Genomic DNA, 22,802 nt, shown 5'->3' with positions numbered 1-22,802 from the left:
GGGGGGGAAGGGTTGATGGAACATTTCCAGCAGTAAGGACATTTCACATTTTTGTATGTTGCCACAGTAGTACCACTTTATCCAGTGAGTGTCTTATGTGCTGTTTGAAAATCAGTAAGGGCACTTTTAATTTCCTTATGTATTTTTGCTTCTTCTGAGTGCTATCCTACGGGAAGATATAGGTGTACCTCCCCCGTTTCGTGTACCTCTTAGCTTTTATTTAATACTAGGGGGGGGAGGAGGGGGGGGGGGAGGAGGGGGGGGGGGGGGAAAGCATAGGTGCATCTCACCCCATGTATAAACTCCTTAGCTTTTTGTTTAATACTGGGGGGGGGGGGATAGGAGGGGTGGGAAGGCTTAGGTGCACCTCGCCTTTTGCCTATGCTTCTCATCTTTTATATAATTCTGGGTTGGGGGTGAGGTGGTGGGGGGAGGGGGGGGGTAGGGGGAGGGGGGTAGGGGGGAGGAGGGGGGGGATGATTGAACATTTTCAAACAGTGTGGGCATTTAACTTTCTTGTATGTTGCGTCTCTCGTACCAATCTATGACATAAATATACTGAGTACTGTCTGACAATCGGCCGGGGTCCATTTAGTTTCTTAAATATCTCTGCTTCCCCCGGGTGTTATTCCACGGGGGGGCATGGGTACACCTCTTGTTTCGCATGTACTTCTCAACTTTTATATAGCACCGGGGGGGGGGGGGAAAGGGGGGGGGGAGAGGGGGGGATGTGTATGGGAGGGGGGGGGCAGCGACCCACTTCCAACAGGACAGGTGTTTCCCAGTTTTATATATACTCTCTATGATCCTCTGGGAGTCGTTCCAGGAGTGAGGGAAGTATGATGGGGGCCATAGGGGTATTTTATTTATTGTTTACACTTCTTTATTTTTATGTATGGGGGGGGGGGGAGGCTATGTGCTTAGGTTATGGTTGAAATGGGGAGAGGGGAGGGGGGGGGGTGGGCCGCGGGGTGTCTTCCATAGCATAACATTTTATTACTTTACTCACGGCCTTCAGGGCGCTAAACCTCAGTCTGTGTTTTTGCGTCCCTTAAGTCAGCTCGGGTGATTCAGCTCCCCTGGGCCACAGTTGTTCTTCATCGCCCGAGCCGGTGTGTTCCTCTTCGGTCCGGGCCCCCCCGCCGACGAGCCATACCCCCCCCCCCCCCTGCACCCCAAGCAAAAGAAAAGACCATCTCGAAAAATCGGGGCAGCTGGCCTGAGAGAGGGGGGGGGGGGGGGCACACAACCCCGCGGGGCTACCAGAGAGACTGGAGGCCGGGGCTCATCAGAACAAGGCCGAGGACCCGGCTCTTCTAGCGTATTGGGATTGGGGAGGTTACGCTCCTGCTCCATCCGATCGGGCCGGGTGTGCACCAGGGTTTCAAAGCAGCCGGCGGGATCAGCTCCGGTGCCCTCGCGGGAGTAGATGACACGTGGCTCAGTGTGGGGAGCGGTGTCCAGCGTCGTCTCGATCGGGAAGTCGGCAGCTCCTCTCCAGGTACTGCTCCGGTTCGATGGGGTGTCTTTCAATGTGGTCGTGGGCCGCCCCCCCTCCTCGGGATCACCTAGGGAAGGGGGGGGGGTGTTGTTTGAGTGCGGTGGCGGCTATTACTGCTTGTCCCTGGAGTGCTGGGCCGCGATCCTCTCTGATATCCGAGGCGGGTCTCCTGCTGCTTCACTAGATGACGGGTTGTCTGGTAGCCATCCTTGTGGAGGAGTTAGGCCCAAGGCCTTTGCAAATGGGGCCATGTCCGCGGGGTACTTCAGGGACAGGAACTTTCCGTTTCTGTTCACCGATAACTTAAACGGGAAGCCCCATCTATACAGGATTCCCTTCTCACGAAGAAAGTTAGTCAGCGGTTTTAACTCCCGTCTGCGGTCTCTTGTTGCTTTTGACAAATCATTGTAGACTTGTAAGGTCTCATTTTGAAATTTTATTTCTCCCATGTCTCGGCATGCTGAGATGATTTTTTCTTTGGAGGTGTATTTATGCATTTTTATTATTATGTCCCTCCTTCGTTTTGGATCATCTGACTTGGGTCCCAGCGCACGGTGGGCTCTGTCCATTTCTAACTCCTTTTCTTCCAGCTCCCCGCAGACCAAATTGAAGAGCTCCAGGAGGTAAGGCCTGATCTGTTCCTGCGTGACCGACTCTGGAACACCCCTCACACGGATGTTCTGTCGCCGGTCACGATTTTCCTGTTCCTCCATGCCTTCCTTGAGGAGGGAGATCTCTTCCCCTAGGCGGCTGATCTCCTCTTCTGCCTCTCCCTGTCTTTGTAGGGATTCGGAAAGCCTGTTCTCCAGGGACGTGGTCTTTTCTGTCAGCCCTGATATTTCTCTTCTAATGTCGCTCACTGCAGCCCGCAATTCCGTTTGGAAGGAAGTTTTGAGTGTAGCAGCCATGCCTGCCATCAGTTCCTCCAAATATGCCCTGGTTATTTTGTGTTCTGGGCTTGTAGGGGGGTTTTCGCTTAGCTGGGTCTTTTTCCCAGATTGGGAGGTAGCACCATGCGGTCCGCCGCCATCTTGGGGATTCATATTGCCGTCCTTCCCCCGCTGAGACGGTGAAAAAAATTTAGTGACAGGGTGGTTATTCGCTTTTTTCGTTTTTGACATCCCCCTTCTGTTTATTTATCCGGAGGGACTAATTTCATCCAGAAATTTTAAGTTTGAGTAGGGGTTTTTGCGCTGTTTAACCCGCGGGTTTCAGGAGCTCCTCTAACAGCCGTCCATGTCGGGTGACGTCACCGGAAGTTCCCGACTGCCCTTCATTTTTTAAGGTAGTAGCCAGAAGCTGTTAAACAATCTCACCTCCCCAACATTACAAACAAAGACTGCAGGGTTGTGACACAAATTCTCCAGCGCAAGAGGACCATAACCCACCACTAACGTAGGCCCATCAGATACCTCCAACTGACCTTAACGGACGATTGGGACAACCACTTTAACTCTACAGGCCAGGGTTTGGTTTTTAGCTTGACCCAATGGGACAGCTCTTCCTTAGGAGTAAGTTAGTTTCGATTTTAGAACTTGGTTCGACGTTACCACTGGTTGCACATTAAGTGCTTACCATAATATTCTAATACATGGGTGGGCAACTCCAGTGCTCAAGGGCCACCAACAGATCAGGTTTCCAGGATATCCCTGCTTCAGCACAAGTGGCTCAATCAGTGGCTCAGTCAAAGACTGCACAACCTGTGCTGAAGCAGGGATATCCTGAAAACCTGATCTGTTGGTGGCCCTTGAGGACTGGAGTTGCTCACCCGTGTACTAGTACATTGCATTATTCTTGCTGGTTTTGACTGCTGCCCTGCTGATACTTTTCGCGGTTTAGGTGACCGTAGCTATTGCACCTGACTTAATATTCCCCTTCCACTCTTTGGAGTCCAATGTCTAGTTGGCTCAACTGCTCGCCCCCTGATAATACAAAACATCCCCCGCAGGTAGCGCAGCCCTGCTGGCTGCCGTTCTTGTACCGTCTCCATTTCTATTTTTGATGATAAATTGAACCATCTTTCATTACTACGAGAGTTGCGCCTTCTTCCCTGCCTCTGTTTTTTTCTTTTTATGGGTGTTGTGGGTGTGAGAATAAGGTGGTCACCGTGCACCTGTACGGTGCAACGTCGCTCGCAAACTAAAAATTTACCCGTGTGTATATTATTCTTTCACTTTATCTACCTTCGTGGTTCATAAATTATCGCATAATACCAGATAATCTCTGGGGTTAAATTATTATCTGTTAATGTAAAAGGTCTTAAAGAGGCAATCCAAGCAGGTTTTTGTTTTCTTCATTTTTTTAATACAGGATTGAAGCAAGGGGTTTCCAGAGCTGAACCCCATTAATTTGGAACCCCGCAGGCACCCTGCTTCCGGAAAACCTCACCTCCAAAAGGGGTGCCGGTATCTCCAGCAGCTTTCATCTTCCTCGTCACGTACGTGAATAGGAAGCCGAACATGAGGTCACAGCTTCCTGTTGGCCTGTAGGGCCTGGGAGTTATGACAGGCAGACATATAGTGTACCCTAGAGTGGCTACCAGCCCCCACTTCAGAGGCAAGTATCTTCAGAAGCAGGGGGTCCCCAGAGCTGAAATTAACGGGTTCAGCTCCAGCGACCCTCTACTTCAATTCTGTATTACACTTTTTTTTTTTTTAAACCGCTTGGATTGCCTCTAACTCTAATTATAAGAGGAAGTTTGCCATATCCAGCTTTAATCGGTTAAATGGGGGATCAGTGGTGGAACTAATGGAAGAGGTGCGTTGGTGTATGGTCTAAGTATTGTGAGGCACACATTTTTCAGCGCGCTGCAGTCATTGACAATCTCGCCCAGAAACCTTTGCATGACACCCCGTGGACCACCAGGGAGGCAGGACAGTGGGCCCATGAAGGTGGTGGGGCCTCTGTGCCCTGTTCCTGCTGCACCCAATATAGTTCCACCTACAATGGGAGTATTATTTTTGCAGAAAAATCCCAGGACTCGCCTAAATTCATAGATAAACTCTATACCCAAACTTATTCTTCTGCAACTTGTAAAAAGGATTCACCCCCCCGAAACGTCGCCCCCCTCTTTTCCTTTGATTTCATTGCCCTCGTCTTCCCCCCCACCCACCCCCTTACCCCTTTCCTTCCCTTCCCCCATGTCCGCCGGTCTTATTTTTTAGGTGTCCCTTGTCACCTGTAGATAATGCTTAGTGTTTGAGAATACCCCACATCAGTTGCTGGGTGCCATGGAGACGCGTGGACTGAAGCCGGGACTGAACCATAGTGTTCTTATAGAGTGCTGGGAACTGTTCCATTATGTAAGAAGGGAGAGCAAACTTATTTAGTAGCAATCTTCCTTTCCAACTCGTACGTTAAAAAAAGCACTTCAAACACAACGTATACATGTGCACCTGGCTATGCTCCTCCTTTAGGTCAGAAAGAATTTATTCAAAGGATGGATTTTTGATCTGTGGAGGGGATCTGAATGTCGATAATAACACTACAGTATATTAGATACTTCTGGGGAAAGCTCTTTATATACAAAATGCTTTTAGGTAAAAGCTTCTCCCATATACCTCAATATTATTCTCAGGTTGAGACTCTTAATCCTTCGGTTAGCAGAGGTTCGCAACCTTTTGTAACCAGGGGCACCACTGAAGGATTTGTTTTTAAATCCCAGGGCAACCCCTGCTCTTCAGTAATTAAGAACTTACACTCTAGTGGAGCTTCAGAGTCACGAGTTTCTCATTTCTTACAAGTCTTTGACTATTACTATAAATCACAAATCTGGCAAAGATCCTATATGCCGTGCTAGTTACAGGGCCAATTTCCTTACTGAACACAGATGTCTTTTTTTTTTCTCTCCTAAAGTTTTGCATAACACAATAAACGCCTATGGAGGGATGAGCAACGGGGAGAACACCGGGAGATTTCTCAACCTCGTTTGTGGTTAATAAAAACACACACACACACAAAAAAAAAACTATGATTTAATTATTAAAAAAAATAATAATAATAATTCAATGGAATGAATTGCCAATTCTCGTTAGCTGTTTTGGTGAATCGTGGCCTGGGCCCTCATTTCTTTCCTTATACTAAGGTTTTGTATTCCCACCCCCATCCCCCCTTCTAGATTTAAGGCTGCAGGACAACTTGCCAACTCCTTAAATATCCCCAGTGGTACAAGACATGGCTGCCCATTGACCCCTTTAATTTTTACCTTGATAAAGTATGCCCTGGGAGAAAGAATTACAGCAAAGATATTTCCGGAATTAAACATGACTCCAAAGAACATTAAATTGCTATAATGATGTCCAATCTCATGAACGAAATAGAGTTACTTGGGACACTTTCCAATTTTAAAATTAATTATTTAAAAATCAGAAGCTTTGAACTTATCCCTTCCTTAACATATGGTTATAATGCTGAAACTTTTTTTTTTCTCATTTGAATGGAGTACTAACAAAATTACAAACCTCAGTGTGTACAGTTTAACTCCACAGATTCATTCATGTTTGAGAGCAATCTATGGGCTTTTAGTCTCTAATCTTAATAAGATTTTAAATGCAGTGATAAAGGACGTAATTTAATGCATTAAACAAATTAATTGTATTAAAATGAATACGCTACCAAGAATAATGGATCTTTTTCAGACATTGCAAGTTTTTGAAAAAGAGGATTATCCTCCCCGGCAAAGTTCCATTAATACATTTATATGGAGAATATATGATGCCCAGAACCAAAATGTGCCTGTGTCTTCTCTATATGAAATATTAGTATATTGCCATCACTTTGAATTCAATTGTGGAGCGGCCTGTGCATTTGAGGAATACATTTTGGGTTTAGATTAAACAAAGTGGGAGATTCCCTAAACCCTAATGTACAGTATCGCACTACAGCCCTGTGTGCCCGGAAAAAAAAACCCTATAGCGCAAAGGAAAGAAAATAAAACCTAGTATAGCCTGAAAAGATAATGGGTAATTCCCCACTGTGGTGGTCCAAACTCACAGAATTTCTCCTTGGTCAGGCGTTTATATCCAATAGATCAGACACCGGTACTGCTGGGCCTCCCCTCCGTAGAACGCATCTCAATGTTTTTGAGGGCAATATGGGAAGAGATTTGGCAGAAGGCAAACCATAGAGTAACTCAGTTTAATAGAAAATTAAAACATAAAATGCACATTGCACTCACTAATTGATAGTGCACAGTTTGAGTAGTATAAACTTAAAGCTGCAGTTCAGTCTTTTTTTTTTTTTTTTTTTACATTTATTTTTTCACTTCAATAGTTTTATGTGTGCAATCTCTAATTACCTAAAGAACAGTATAGCTGCAGCTCAATTCGTTTTCCATGTATTGATAGGCCGAAATTTGGTGACATATTAAAAGCTGGCATTTGTTTATAATCTGCTTGTCTGTCAGTGGAAGCTCATGAATATTCATGAGCACTCCTGCACTGACATGTGCTAGAGGGAGGGCAGGGCTGACAAAGGGGTGTGCCAGGGCTTGTGACAGGACATGAAGGGGCAGTGCCTTAGCAAATGGCTGTTAAAATAGAATACAAGAAAATTGGTCTTTCAAAGTTGTTTTTTTAAAAACAGAAAATGCTAAAAGTATTGTTTCTTACTACAGAACTGATTTATTAAAAAAACACACATGCAGGATATTGACTGAACTGCAGCTTTAATGTCTGCCCGGCGTCCAGCGTCAGTAGTATCCAGTGCAGAGTGCTTCCGCGTCAAGTGAGGATCCCGATGTCGCGATGGATAATCCATCTTCCCACCGGGACTGGATTGGATTAATCAGTTTTCAAAAAGTGGAAAGCAGCAAAGATTAAAAGGGCAAATGATGTATTTTTCTCAATAACCCTAACCCCTTCGGTGCCATGATGATGCCCGGTGAACGTCACGAGAAGTGGCACCCAAGGGGCCCTTATGACGCGCACTGTACATCATTGGTCTTTGCTGGGTTTTAGCGGCTGTACGCAATCAGTGCCCCCTCACATACTACACTGATTGGGGGGGGGGGGGCGGTTTGGGAGGGAACGATGTTCCTTCCCTGTCAGACCCGACCTGACGGCCAGAACAGAAAACGCATCACGTCATTTTATTTGAGAATAATAGCAAATTGACCATCTTCTGAAATTAGGGGATGTTTGTAAAAATGAAACACTTTAGTACTAGCCCTTCCCGTTAATCTTTTATGAAGAGATCCAAAACCTCTTTTGAAGTTATTCTTGCCGTATCCGGTCCTCTTGGGGCATACCGTCTCAGCAATTAAAAAAAGTCATCTTTAAGTAAGGATTTTAAATAATAATAATAATAATAATAATAATAATAATAATAATAATAATGGTTTATCTTTGTCTGGGCGAAAAAGGGTCAGGCAAGGGATTGCAATAACAGGATTGGTTCATAATCTGGGAGAGCATCAGTAAAATATCTTCAGCCGCCAGGATTGAGCACACGATTGTATGTGGATGGTGTTGTACCACCCTGCGGCGAGTCATATTTACATAGGCTCTTTGTATCCGTGTTGAGGAATTGTAGACAAGTTGGTAGCTCACAACATATTTGGTGGGACTATCCAATAAGTCGCACCAACAACTTCTAATGCGGGCGACGCGACCGATGACGCCACCCACGAAAGTTATAATTTAACTTTCAGCGACGTCGCCAGTGACAGGGTCATTGATTGGTTTACAGACAGTCACATGATGCGACAGTCTGTAAAAAATCAACGTTAACCCACTTCCAAATTTTTGGTCGCTCCGTCGCCGTTACTATAAGCGCTGGCAACAGAGTCCATTGTTTTGTAGCGACGTCGCCGTCGCGAGCACTATAAGCGCAGCCTTAGGCCGCGCTTAAAGTGCCAGCGACGTCGCCTGAAAACAAATACATTGCCGCCGCCGCGTGGACAGCGACAAGCGACGGAGCCGTCGCAAAAACCTGAAGCCAGCAAAATTTCATTTTTCAAGGGCCGTCGCGTCACGTGACAGCCCTTGAACAAATCAAATTGCCGGAATCCCGCGACCCCGCCGCCCCGGCGAAACATAACTTTCGCCGGTGGCGACGGCGATGGGTGACGTCACCCGCCATGTCGCCGTCGTCAACGACAGCACTATAGGCACGGCCTTACACTGCATGTGATCTCAGACGCGCTATTAGAGAGGGTGGGGTTCCTTACAATGCATCTGATCTCAGACGCGCTATTAGAGAGGGTTGGGGTTCCTTACAATGCATCTGATCTCAGACGCGCTATTAGAGAGGGTGGGGTTCCTTACAATGCATCTGATCTCAGGCGCGCTATTAGAGAGGGTGGGGTTCCTTACAATGCATCTGATCTCAGACGCGCTATTAGAGAGGGTTGGGGTTCCTTACAATGCATCTGATCTCAGACACGCTATTAGAGAGGGATGGGGTTCCTTACACTGCATGTGATCCCAGACGCGCTATTAGAGAGGGTTGGGGTTCCTTACACTGCATCTGATCTCAGGCGCATTGCTGAATCCTAACAAAATACAATTTTTACTCTAGGTGAGTTTGGGTATAATTGGGTGAATCAAAACGTATGCCATGGAAATGTTATCGCACAGTCTCATGGGACAATATAATCCAAAATATATTCCTGTAGATCATGGTCTTCCTACCTCTCAAATCACTTCTTCCCTCTGTTAGATGTCCCCTTTCTTTATCTCTCTGTGGGTGATGCTCTCGTCTTTTTCACCGGGTAACTTCCATGGCTCTAAGCAAAGCCACTAAGCAACTGTCCACTCCAGTGGTTCTGTAAAAGCCACATGCTATTCTCTGAACGGCACAAGAGACACGTCCGTGTTCGCTCCTGTGACTTTCACAAGGACAGTGTAATGTCACCCGAAATATTACACAAACTCCCACGTAAGCCAGGTCCCAGCGACGCTTTTCTACCACCGTTAAATAAACACTGCGATTCATCCAGGCCCCAAACGTGTGTGTGAATTTCCCAGCTATGCTGAACAACTGAATGCAAATAAAAGTATGGACGATAGAAGGAAGAAGAGTGGGCAGACGTGGCGATCCTTTCCTCAAATAGCTCGAACAGGCGAAAACTATTTTTTAATTTTAATTACACAGTATTGGAGTGGGGGGGGGTCTCCAGAGCTGAACCGAATCAATTTCAGGACCAGGGACACCCTGCTTCCAGAGATACAGGCCCTGGTAGGGGGTGCCGGTATATCCCGCAAGTTTAAATGTCCCGGATACGTGGGCCGTGACGCGGGAGAATGAAACTTCAAGGAGATACCGGCACCCCATACGGGCCTTTAACTCTGGAAGCTGCTTCAATACTATGTCATTAAAATAAAAACATGGCGATCGCCTGTTAGGCTGAGGCCCCAGTGCTGGCGCTGCACGCCAGGCTGGCGGCGCGTGCATCTGTGATCCCCGGTCTGTGGTGAGCTGCAGGGGATAAGACGGGGGGGGGGGGGGAGGTGGAGCCTGACGGGGGCGTGGCGGGAAGCGCGCCCATGACATCACCCAGCAGGTTCGCCCTCATTGGCTGAACCACCAGGGTGTGTGGCCAGCGCTCCGTCGCAAGTCACAGTTCTCCTGTCTTCAGACAAATCTGCTTGCGTAACGCAGCGGCCAAGGCAGGTAGCAGGCCCGGTCCCATTGAGGGGCGGCTCTTGTCCATGCAGCGCACGTCATAGCGTGCGCTGCAGCAGGCACCGGGGACCTGGCCTTAGAGCTGTGCAGGGACAGGGGCTTCTCTCTGCTCTCACTGCGCAGCTCTTATAGACAAGGGCAGGCCGGTAGGTTTAACACAGCGGGAGTCCCATTCAGAAGCAGGGACAGCCACTGTATTAATCCTGATGGGCCATTAGTCTGGCCCTGGGGAATACGCGGTCTGAGAGTGGCCAGGCTGCATTTCACTTGCAGTTTCCATGAGGGAAAACTCGTTAATAAAGCCGACTGCATCTGTATACCAACCTGAACAACATGTAGGTTTCTTGTGGCACTTATATAGAATGGAAGCATACCGTTAGCAACCGTGACCCGGCCGTTAGGTTGGAGGATTTGTAGGAGGATTTATACCAGGGGAGGCCAAACCAAGTCCTCAAGAGCTACCAACAGGTCAGGGTCTCAGGATATCCCTGCTTCAGCACAGGTTGCTCAATCGAAGACTGAGCCACTGATCGAGCCACCTGTGCTGAAGCAGGGATATCCTTAAATCTGACCTGGTGGTGGCTCTTCAGGACTGGAGTTGGCCGCCTCTGGTATATACCAAACGTTTTACACAGATTGACCCTTTGGCTGCAAGGCACTGCTGGCCTTTCTTTACAGGAAGTGACAAAATGACACGCACCCCGTTACAATAAGTGGCGCCTCCCCAACAACCCTCCTCTAATGGCAAGGCGACACCGTGGGCAAAACTGGTGGCAAATAACCTTCATTTATAAAGAAAGCATCTTGCTTTATAACCAAACCTGCCTGATCTATGTGGGCCTCAGGCGGTGAACACCTCGCCTCATGTCGATGCCGTACGAAAAACAGGCAAGTGCTTTCGTCATGCAATATATACAAATGATGCTTCACATGCAATACAGGCATACCCCGCATTAACGTACGCAATGGGTCCAGAGCAAGTATGTAACACAGGCATACCCCGCATTAACGTACGCAATGGGTCCAGAGCAAGTATGTAACACAGGCATACCCCGCATTAACGTACGCAATGGGTCCAGAGCAAGTATGTAACACAGGCATACCCCGCATTAACGTACGCAATGGGTCCAGAGCAAGTATGTAACACAGGCATACCCCGCATTAACGTACGCAATGGGTCCAGAGCAAGTATGTAAAGCCAAAATGTACTTAAAGTGAAGCACTACCTTTTTCTCACTTATCGATGCTTCGTTACAGGCGGGGAGCCGGTATTGCCGTTACAGGCGGGGAGCCGGTATTGCCGTTACAGGCGGGGAGCCGGTATTGCCGTTACAGGCGGGGAGCCGGTATTGCCGTTACAGGCGGGGAGCCGGTATTGCCGTTACAGGCGGGGAGCCGGTATTGCCGTTACAGGCGGGGAGACGGTATTGCCGTTACAGGCGGGGAGACGGTATTGCCGTTACAGGCGAGGAGCCGGTATTACCGTTACAGGCGGGGAGCCGGTATTGCCGTTACAGGCGGGGAGCCGGTATTGCCGTTACATGATGCGACAGTCTGTAAAAAATCAACGTTAACCCACTTCCAAATTTTTGGTCGCTCCGTCGCCGTTACTATAAGCGCTGGCAACAGAGTCCATTGTTTTGTTTTGGAGCGACGTCGCGTCGCCGTCGCGAGCACTATAAGCGCAGCCTTAGGCCGCGCTTAAAGTGCCAGCGACGTCGCCCGAAAACAAATACATAGCCGCCGCGTGCGCTTATAGTGCACGCGACGGCGACAAGCGACGGAGCCGTTGCAAAAACCTGAAGCCAGCAAAATTTTTCGTTTTTCAAGGGCCGTCGCGTCACGTGACGACCCTTGAACAAATCAAATTGCCGGAATCCCGTGACCCGGCCGCCCGGCGAAACATAACTTTCGCCAGTGGCGACGGCGACGGGTGACGTCACCCGCCGTGTCGCCGTCACCCGCCGTGTCGCCGTCACCAATGACGACACTATAGGCACGGCCTTACACTGCATCTGATCTCGGACGCGCTATTAGAGTGGGTTGGGGTTCCTTAAAATGCATGTGATCTCAGACGTGCTATTAGAGAGGGTTGGGGTTCCTTACAATGCATCTGATCTCAGACGCGCTATTAGAGAGGGTTGGGGTTCCTTACAATGCATCTGATCTCAGACGCACTATTAGAGAGGGGTGGGGTTCCTTACAATGCATCTGATCTCAGACGCGCTATTAGAGAGGGTTGGGGTTCCTTACAATGCATCTGATCTCAGACGCATTGCTGAATCCTAACAAAATACAATTTTTACTCCAGGTGAGTTTGGGTATAATTGGGCGAATCAAAACGTATGCCATGGAAATGTTATCGCACAGTCTCATGGGACAATATAATCTAAAATATATTCCTGTAGATCATGGTCTTCCTACCTCTCAAATCACTTCTTCCCTCTGTTAGATGTCCCCTTTCTTTATCTCTCTGTGGGTGATGCTCTCGTCTTTTTCACCGGGTAACTTCCATGGCTCTAAGCAAAGCCACTAAGCAACTGTCCACTCCAGTGGTTCTGTAAAAGCCACATGCTATTCTCTGAACGGCACAAGAGACACGTCCGTGTTCGCTCCTGTGACTTTCACAAGGACAGTGTAATGTCACACGAAATATTACACAAACTCCCACGTAAGCCAGGTCCCAGCGACGCTTTTCTACCACCGTTAAATAAACACTATACTGCAATATATACAAATGATGCTTCACATGCAATACAGTATATACAAATGATGAACAAAAACAGAGAGGCCGGCACATCATACAAAACGATAACACATAATGCAATACCTCAGTGCTTATCTGCTCATGAGAAAGGGTCATTTAGTTAAACCCTTTGGCCAAAATGTTATAAGCCTGCAGCCACTTCCCGGCATGCCCAGTATGCAGGTCCTAACACTACCTGGCACGATTCTCACGTACCTCTCTTTCCTGCTGGAGGGAGACAGATCACACTGGGTCTGTGATACACAGGATCATGGTAAAAACTGCTAACTGGAAAGTGGGGCGGGGAGAGCTTTAAACCCTGGGGAGGAGGGGCGACACCTCCAAGCAACAACTGCATAACCCAGCAATCTCCAGAATCCCAAAACCCACCCTCACATCATATATACAGCATATATATTGGTGTCAAAAAGCAGTGCTACCGAGCGTGGCAGGATATACAAACAAAAACAGAAAGGCCAGCGCATCACACAAAATGACAACATATAGTACAATACCTCCGTGCTAATCTGCTCATGAAAAAGGGTCACGTATTTAAACTGTTTGGCCAAAAGGTTATAAGCCTGCAGTCTCTTCAAATGAGGCTTCACATGCTTCTTCATGCAATATATACAAACGATGCTCTCTGGTTTTGCAGGAATGCAGCCAACCGCGTGTCGTGCGGCCCCTGCATAATCAGCCATGGTTCCTGAACTCTCAGTATCAGGACAAGCCGGGCTCGCTGTTAGACACCACACTTCCCGTGTCCAAGTGATACTGCACGTTCAGCTTTTCCAACGTGTAAAGTGAATTACGTACAAATAAGCTCATCGAAGTTGTCAAAATGCATCACCATCCCTGTCCAGTTTGCAGCAGGCGGTTTAAGGCTCGGTAGCTCCTGCGAACAGCATTACTAAATAGCAGCAAACAGTTTAAGGACGGACATTGTGCTGATATTTTTTTAAATGACAGCCCTGAGCATGCTAAATGATTTGTAGTGTTTGAAACCACGGAGGGGTTTTCTTCCAATTTTCCAGCATGTGCTGGACCATCACCGGGTGCTGCAGGACCTGTCTACTCCTTCCTCTTTGCCCCTTTCCCCTCCAGTTACCAGATAATGGAGAAATGCCTAGATCAGATGTCAACATGGCTACAGTGACCAGAACAAATCCAAAGTGCGGGGGAACAGCTTCAGGCGAAGTGCCGGTCTCCTCTAACACAGAGAGACAAAGTACATCTCAACTCACACGGTCATAATGCAATTCTCCATTAATGTCACGGCCAAGAACAGAGGAAAGACAGCGTTTCAGGTCCCATGTGGATCTTTTAATAACCTGATGAGAGGTCCTTATGGGACATGAAACGCTGTCCTTCCACTGTTCTTGGATGTTACATTATATGGACAATTGCATTATGAACTTGTGAGTAGAGATGTACTTTGTACCTCTGTCTTAGGCCTTGCCCCCGCTGCCTACTACAGCGTCCGCCAAACGGACGAGAGCCCTCCCCTCAATGGCGCCGGGCCCGAGCCAATTCAATAGAATTGAGAGCAGGACTCGCGTCGAGCGATTAGGCACGCCCCCCGGCGGTTCAGCCAATGAGGGTGAACCTGCCGGGTGACGTCATGGCCGCACCCCCGTCACTCCCCCGCCACGTTCCCCCCCGGTCTCTCTTCCTGCAGTGAGCTGCAGACCGGGGAATCGGCTGAACGCGCCGCCAATCTCGCGGGCGCGCGTTACAGCGGCGTTACCGGGGCCTTAGAGGAGACCGGCACTTTGAAGAAATTGTTTGTACAGTGACAAGGAGTCACGTCTAAAGCAAAAATGATGAAATTCTTGAAACAATTCACGGTTTCTTCAAATTAAGCAACACAATTTGAGCGCTAAAGGGACTGACCATTTAAAGGCACGTATTAAAAGGTTCCCACACACAGAAGCCTCTTTCTGCAGATTATCCCTACCTTCTCTGGCAGGACACTGCTCCTTGGGGGGCGGCAGCCTCCGCAGTCTGTGTTTCGTGATGTGTACCAGACCCCTAGGCGAGATTTTTTTAAATGCTGGTGGAGACTTGAGACGCGGGGAACTCCTCCTTCGCAGGCTGTAATGACTCTTCATAGTCAGCGGGGCCAAAGGCGAGGCTCTCTTTTCTGTAGGGGAGCTGCGGACACAAATAACGCAGAACGGAGAGGAGCAGAATTACAATCAGAAAACGCACAGAAAACGAAATGAAAGCATTCGCAGTCTTAGGGAACACAACTGAAGTGGTGGTGGAATTGGGTTTCCGATTTGTAGGAAAGCTGAAAAGTGCCGGCCTGAACATGTCCCGGTCACTATCAGATCAGAGTGAAGAGCGTGACAATTTAAAGACAAGAGCAACCATCTTTCTGTGGACAGAGGGGTTGGCAGGACAATGTGTGGAGGGGGCAGTCTGTAGGAACTAACAGCACAGAGCATCAAACACCCTTCATGCTGTTTAAGAACACTTAGACCATGTTGCCGTAATCGCCTTACTCTAAGGCTAATAAATGACGGTGTACAAACAAGGATAAGAATATATGTCCCAGTGAGTCCCGTGTGTCCAAAGGAGCCTCTGATTAAGAAGGTGCATATGGAGATGTTCAATATAGATTTCGCCTCCATTATGAAATCATCTCAATATGAACACACTTTGTACAATGTCAGCGAGCCTTAGAGACGGGGTACTCGCGGGACCAGCGAGCCTTAGAGGTGGGGTACTCGCGGGACCAGGGAGCCTTAGAGGTGGGGTACTCGCGGGACCAGCGAGCCTTAGAGGTGGGGTGCCCGCGGGATCAGCGAGTCTTAGAGGTGGGGTACTCGCGGGACCAGCGAGCCTTAGAGGTGGGGTACTCGCGGGACCAGGGAGCCTTAGAGGTGGGGTACTCGCGGGAGCAGCGAGTCTTAGAGGTGGGGTACTCGCGGGAGCAGCGAGTCTTAGAGGTGGGGTACTCGCGGGAGCAGCGAGCCTTAAAGGTGGGGTACTCGCGGGAGCAGCGAGCCTTAAAGGTGGGGTACTCGCGGGACCAGCGAGCCTTAAAGGTGGGGTACTCGCGGGAGCAGCGAGCCTTAGAGGTGGGGTACCCGCGGGACCAGCGAGCCTTAGAGGTGGGGTACCCGCGGGACCAGCGAGCCTTAGAGGTGGGGTACCCGCGGGACCAGCGAGCCTTAGAGACGGGGTACCCGCGGGACCAGCGAGCCTTAGAGACGGGGTACCCGCGGGACCAGCGAGCCTTAGAGACGGGGTACCCGCGGGACCAGCGAGCCTTAGAGACGGGGTACCCGCGGGACCAGCGAGCCTTAGAGATGGGGTACTCGCGGGACCAGCGAGCCTTAGAGGTGGGGTACCCGCGGGACCAGCGAGCCTTAGAGGAGGGGTACCCGCGGGACCGGCGAGCCTTAGAGGTGGGGTACCCGCGGGACCAGCGAGCCTTAGAGGTGGGGTACTCGCGGGACCAGCGAGCCTTAGAGGTGGGGTACTCGCGGGACCAGCGAGCCTTAGAGGTGGGGTACCCGCGGGACCAGCGAGCCTTAGAGATGGGGTACTCGCGGGACCAGCGAGCCTTAGAGGTGGGGTACCCGCGGGACCAGCGAGCCTTAGAGGAGGGGTACCCGCGGGACCGGCGAGCCTTAGAGGTGGGGTACCCGCGGGACCAGCGAGCCTTAGAGGTGGGGTACTCGCGGGACCAGCGAGCCTTAGAGGTGGGGTACTCGCGGGACCAGCGAGCCTTAGAGGTGGGGTACCCGCGGGACCAGCGAGCCTTAGAGGTGGGGTACTCGCGGGACCAGCGAGCCTTAGAGACGGGGTACTCGCGGGACCAGCGAGCCTTAGAGGTGGGGTACCCGCGGGAGCAGCGAGCCTTAGAGACGGGGTACCCGCGGGACCAGCGAGCCTTAGAGATGGGGTACCCGCGGGACCAGCGAGCCTTAGAGACGGGGTACTCGCGGGACCAGCGAGCCTTAGAGGAGGGGTACTCGCGGGACCAGCGAGCCTTAGAGGTGGGGCACTCGCGGGACCAGCGAGCCTTAGAGACAGGGTACACGAGGGACCAGCGAGCCTTAGAGACGGGGTACCCGCGGGACCAGCGAGCCTTAGAGACGGGGTACCCGCGGGACCAGCGAGCCTTAGAGGTGGGGTACCCGCGGGAGCAGCGAGCCTTAGAGACGGGGTACCCGCGGGACTAGCGAGCCTTAGAGGTGGGGTACTCGCGGGAGCAGCGAGCCTTAGAGGTGGGGTACTCGCGGGAGCAGCGAGCCTTAGAGGAGGGGTACTCGCGGGACCAGCGAGCCTTAGAGGTGGGGTACCCGCGGGAGCAGCGAGCCTTAGAGGTGGGGTACTCGCGGGACCAGCGAGCCTTAGAGATGGGGTACTCGCGGGACCAGCGAGCCTTAGAGGTGGGGTACTCGCGGGACCAGCGAGCCTTAGAGGTGGGGTACCCGCGGGACCAGCGAGCCTTAGAGGTGGGGTACTCGCGGGACCAGCGAGCCTTTTGTGGGGTACACACGGGACCAGCGAGCCTTAGGCTGTGTTTATAGTGGCGTAGTGCTTGCTGAGGCGCGCTTAACATATATTCAGAGACCCATTATATGTTATGGTGCCTCTCCACTATAAACACAGCCTTAGAAGGGGTACTCGCGGGATTCCTCGCTTGTTGTGCCGCAGTCGGCGTGCTCCAGCCGGTGTCCGGTTCACGATTGAAGAAAAAAAGTGCTACACTTCAGTACTACATGTGCCAGTACATTTTCCCTAGCGTTTACTTAGCCGCCATCGGTGTTTATCATCCGGCTGTGCGCCATCTTTTTTACTTCAATCATGAGCAGAACAACGTGTGACAGAAACCTCCGAGTGCTGCACGTGCCGACACTCATTGTGCCATCGAAAAATGGAAAGGCCGCCATGTTTGGCATCTTCATAACGAGCCACAATGGGAATTCGATTCATCACAAACGTGGGCGACGGCACAAACGTGGGCGACGGCACAAACGTGGGCGACGGCACAAACGTGGGCGACGGCACAAACGTGGGCGACGGCAGGCTGACAGACGCCCTTATACATAACCCCCACAGGACATGTCATACCTCGAGTTACTTCTTCTCCGGATGATTTTGGTCCGGCTTTTCACTTTGTAGCTGGATTGTGCCATCTCCCTGAATGTCGCCGGTGAATGGTAAACGTTTGCTTCAGGTTTGTGTGATGCAGGCTGGCAGGATGAGATTAAGACAGAGTCAGGGGACACCTGGCCGGGGCGCTCGGCCTTCCACTTGTACCTGTTCTTGGTTGTCACAGCCTTTGGGTGAATTCCATTCTTTTTCCCCTTTGCCAAAACGGTTGGAGATTTAAAGCTTTCCACCACAGTGGTTGGAAGTTTCTTGGCACTAGGGCTGACTGATTTTTTCCCCGTCAGGTTGGTTTTAGCTGGGTTTGCTACCCAGGTATATTTCGTTTTCCCACCTTTGGGCACCTTGGTGGAGGCTAGCAGCGGCGTCGAAGTACTCTTCGGTGAGCTGAAAATTGTGTGCGGTGACACAAGTCTCCTCTTCGAAGTGTCTGTGCTGGGGTTTGACGGGGTAGAGTTTGCGGAAATTGTAAGACTCTCGGTCTTTGCGGACCTCCCGGGTACCTTCGCCTGAACCGAGCAAAGTACTGGGGCTTTCTGAGTCGGAGTCTTCTTTTCTGGGGATGTCCAAAGCATTTCCTGATCTACGGAAGCTGGAGATCGCTTCTTCGAAGCTAACCCCACATGCTCACTGTGAGTTCTGTGTACAGCCGGAGTCGGTCTGGTCATCCGCTGTGCCGATGAAGGAGGAGCCACAGTACCTGCCGAATCTTTCAGATGAGCCTGTTTGGTGCTGTTCCGTGCAGCAGTTATGTGTTGCACTGACGGTTTAGCCACGGAGACAATGTTATATCCATCTTTGCCTACAAGTGAAGGTTTGTCAGATGCTTTCTGTTTCCCCAGTGTGATATTAACACCCAGCTGAGACGTCCGCATAACCCCTGCCGTAGAGCTATGAGGTGGCAGAGTCGGGGCTGCAGCACAATTCTTTGGATTCCCATTACTGGTGGCAGCAGGTGCCGCGTTTGTCGGCTCAGTTGCGTTTCCAGGAGTCCTATTCACCAGAGAGTATTTTTTTCTCCAGGTGTTGCCCCGACTTGGCGGCTGCGGCCCACTGAATGGGTAACCTCTCTGGGAAGGCCCGTCGCGGAAGGCCCCCCGTGTTCTGAATTCAGGCTGTGAAGGGTTTCTCCATCCTGGAGCCGCTGGTGCATTGCCATGGAGAGTCTTGTGACTATTAATAAGATCTGGGGACAAACAATAGGAAAACAGACATTATAATCTTTCTTTTGCTTTTTTACACTTCACCTTGCCACTGGAGTTACTGGAGTTACTGGTTTCCAGTTTCAGCAACAATACAGGACACGTTCAGTAAAAAGGATTGTAGATTGTAAACTCTCTTAGATTGTAAGCTCTTCGGGGCAGGGATTTCCTTTCCTATTGTCTGATTTTGCTGCACTTATTGTATAATTATAATTCCCTGTACTGTATTCTTTGTGAAGCGCCGAGTAGACTTTTGGCGCTATATAAATAAAGACATACAATACAATGATCGGATCCATGATGCAGCGGTGCGCCACGTGCGAGCCACAACTACTTCTCTTGTGCAGCGGTGCGCCACGTGCGAGCCACAACTGCTTCTCTTGTGCAGCGGTGCGCCACGTGCGAGCCACAACTGCTTCTCTTGTGCAGCGGTGCGCCACGTGCGAGCCACAACTGCTTCTCTTGTGCAGCGGTGCGCCACGTGCGAGCCACAACTGCTTCTCTTGTGCAGCGGTGCGCCATGTGCGAGCCACAACTGCTTCTCTTGTGCAGTGGTGCGCCACGTGAGAGCCACAACTGCTTCTCTTGTGCAGCTGTGCGCCACGTGCAAGACACAACTGCTTCTCTTGTGCAGCGGTGCACCACGTGCGAGCCACAACTGCTTCTCTTGTGCAGCGGTGTGCCACGTGAGAGCCACAACTGCTTCTCTTGTGCAGCTGTGCGCCACGTGCAAGACACAACTGCTTCTCTTGTGCTCCGCAATAGCACAAGGCAACACACACAGTCAGTGAGTGACAATGACACACACACAGTCAGTGAGTGAGTGACAATGACACACACACAGTCAGTGAGTGAGTGACACTGACACTGACACACAGTGAGTGACACTGACACACAGTGACACTGACACACAGTGAGTGACACTGACACACAGTGAGTGAGAGTGACACAGTGAGTGAGAGTGACACAGTGAGTGAGAGTGACACAGTGAGTGAGAGTGACACAGACACACAGTCACAGAATCTCAGTCTCTCACACAGTCAGTGACACTGACACACAGTCAGTGAGTGACACTGACACACACACACACACACACACACACAGTCAGTGAGTGAGTGACACTGACACACAGTGAGTGACACTGACACACAGTGAGTGACACTGACACACAGTGAGTGACACTGACACACAGTGAGTGAGAGTGACACTGACACACACACACACACACAGAGTCAGTGAGTGCCACTTACACAGTCACAGAATCTCAGTCTCTCACACACAGTCAGTGACACACATACACGCCCCCTGTAAGCTCCGGATCTCCCTCCGCAGAGGCACACAGTGACAGTGACACACACAGTGACAGTAACACACACAGTGACAGTGACACACACAGTGACAGTGACACACAGTGACACACACACACACACACACACACACACACACACACACACACACATCTCACCCTGTAGGCTGCGGATCTGCCTGCGCAGTGACTCCTTCTCCTCCTCCATCTCCCCACCAGCAACAACAGCAGCAGCAGCTCCCCAAACTATGTGCGTCATCATCCACCGCCTGCGCGCGGATCCACACGTCACCCCGGCCAGGTCGAGTCACCCGCACCCACCGCCGCCATCTTTGTAATGGGCACAGCCCGCTAAAGGATGGGGGGGGGGGGGTCCATAATACGCATCTACGCGTCAGATATTGGAGAAACGGCAACACACCATATCATATGATATACCCCACGGACGTTTTACATACACCATGATGCACGTTTATTGTTAGCCCGTGTGCCTGCAGTCTAGCTGGGAAGCTCAGCCTTCTCCTCACCCCGGTGCTGTGCGCCAGCATCAAACATGGAGGCTGACAGCATCACGTGACTTGCATGTGCTTCCCTGTGTTTCCGAGGGGCTTCCCCTGACAGTGTTGCCTAGGCAACGCATCGAGCTCATACAGCATCTTGTTGTACCTTTAACTCCTGCTGTACCTGTGTGTGTGAGACCTGTATACATGCAGGGCCGCTTTATATATTAGGCCGACTGGGCACAGTGCCTAGGGCCTACGAACCTTTAAGGCCTACAATATTTCACTTGAAAAAATACCTAAACAAAAATTCACAAAATAAGAGAAAACAGCAAATTTTAATTTAAAATGCCTTCGAAGTATCGATACCTTTAAATATCGAAACAAAAGTATCGATGCCAAATATCGCTAGTATCGAAAGAAACAAGCAAATGTGTGTGTATATATATATATACATATATATGTATATATATGTATATATATGTATGTAGCCCTGATTGGTTTTGGACTATAGGTCAGCCCTCCTCCTGGCAGTAATTCCTAGCAAGGGTAGGTTGCCAGGAGTAATCATGGGTTTTCCCCACTCATAGCAGCGCATTGAGTCAGAGAAGGTAGTGTAATCAGGCCTTGTGTCCAATCGGAGGCACAGGGGTGGTTCCTACTGGATCTGTATTTAAGGCACTGCACTTCCTGTATTTAGGCAGTGTTGCTTCTACCGTGAGAGAGGCTGGTCTACCCGAGTGCAGTGTGCAGGGCTTCTGTATACTGTGTGATCTCCCTTAGGGGAGCGGTGGGAGACTGTTCCCCTTACTCTACCAGAGAGTAAAGGAAGACCTGGGACGGCTCCTGGTGCCCTTTGGCTGGGAGTGAGGTCCAGGAACACCCTGAGGGTGGAAGCCCTACGAGCTGAGATCTACTGCTGTGATGAATAAGGGGAGAATAAACAAATCTGTGTTTTACTATACTTCTGGCCTGAGAGTGAAGTCTATTGGGAAGAAGGTAAAGAGATTCTCTTGCAGAGACTTCTCCCCATACACATGGGGACTGCAAGAGATGTAGGCGCTGCACTTGTGAGTACGATTCGGGCAAGACCCCAGTGTGGCGGTGAAAGGGTTAACCAGGCCATTAATAAAGGTATTATGCCGGGCTGGTTAACCCTAAACCGTGTTGGGACAGAAGGGGTTAAAATGTATTGTCACCCTAATACCATGTTTTCCTACACTACCTTTATTGTCCCTGTTTTGCAGCTCAGAAGCTAGCTGCAGTTAAATGAATGAATGAGAAATGTGCTAACTGTATTTGAGACACAAGGGGGAGCTTCTAGCGCTGTGCCAAGCGCTAAATTGAAGAAGTGTGCCTACGAGTAAGTAGCTGCATTAAAGATAGGTATCCGTTTCCAGACCACAGACGTTGAAACCGCAAAGTCAATTGAATAAGTGGTCTTGGTTTAGCTTAAGTGCCTTCTTGATAAATGGTATCCTGCTGTCTCGTTATCCACTTAAGGGGAATTGGGGGCGCGTGTCTGCGGTTACCGATCAAAGCCAGCACGGAGACATCGTATGCCGGCTTGTAACCAAGACCGATTCTAGGTCAAACCGTAACCTACATCACATAGCCCCTTCAATTAAGTGGATAACTTGCGTTAGAAAAGAGCTAGCACTCTAATTTTTGTAGTACAGCTAGGTAAAAAGAAACAATGACCATACATATAAGATTTATATTTGTTGCACCTACAGAACATACATATATAAATAAACTGTATTCCAATGGTGTTTTAAATGTAAAGGCAGGA

The 22,802-nt window shown here is 50.0% G+C and overlaps 1 protein-coding gene across 3 annotated transcripts in view; it reads right to left on the bottom strand.

Moving 5' to 3' along the window:
• The window catches only part of ZC3H3 (zinc finger CCCH-type containing 3), a 361,466-nt gene extending 340,606 nt beyond the window's left edge, over positions 1-20,860 (bottom strand). For 2 of the 3 annotated variants that reach the window (XM_075581388.1, XM_075581387.1), the window contains exons 1-3: positions 20,670-20,860; positions 17,964-19,188; positions 14,830-15,026 (exon numbers count right to left, since the gene is read on the bottom strand). In XM_075581388.1, coding sequence (XP_075437503.1) covers positions 14,830-15,026; positions 17,964-19,188; positions 20,670-20,772 — 1,525 coding nt within the window. In that variant the 5' untranslated portion in view covers positions 20,773-20,860. The remainder of the gene's footprint in view (positions 1-14,829; positions 15,027-17,963; positions 19,189-20,669) is intronic. The other variant, XM_075581389.1, reaches the window with a different exon arrangement.
• Between the last annotated feature and the right edge of the window lie 1,942 nt (positions 20,861-22,802).

Source organism: Ascaphus truei, chromosome 2 (assembly GCF_040206685.1).
Source record: "Ascaphus truei isolate aAscTru1 chromosome 2, aAscTru1.hap1, whole genome shotgun sequence".
NCBI classification, from domain to species: Eukaryota; Metazoa; Chordata; class Amphibia; order Anura; family Ascaphidae; genus Ascaphus; species Ascaphus truei.
This window is presented reverse-complemented; position numbering and strand designations above follow the sequence as displayed.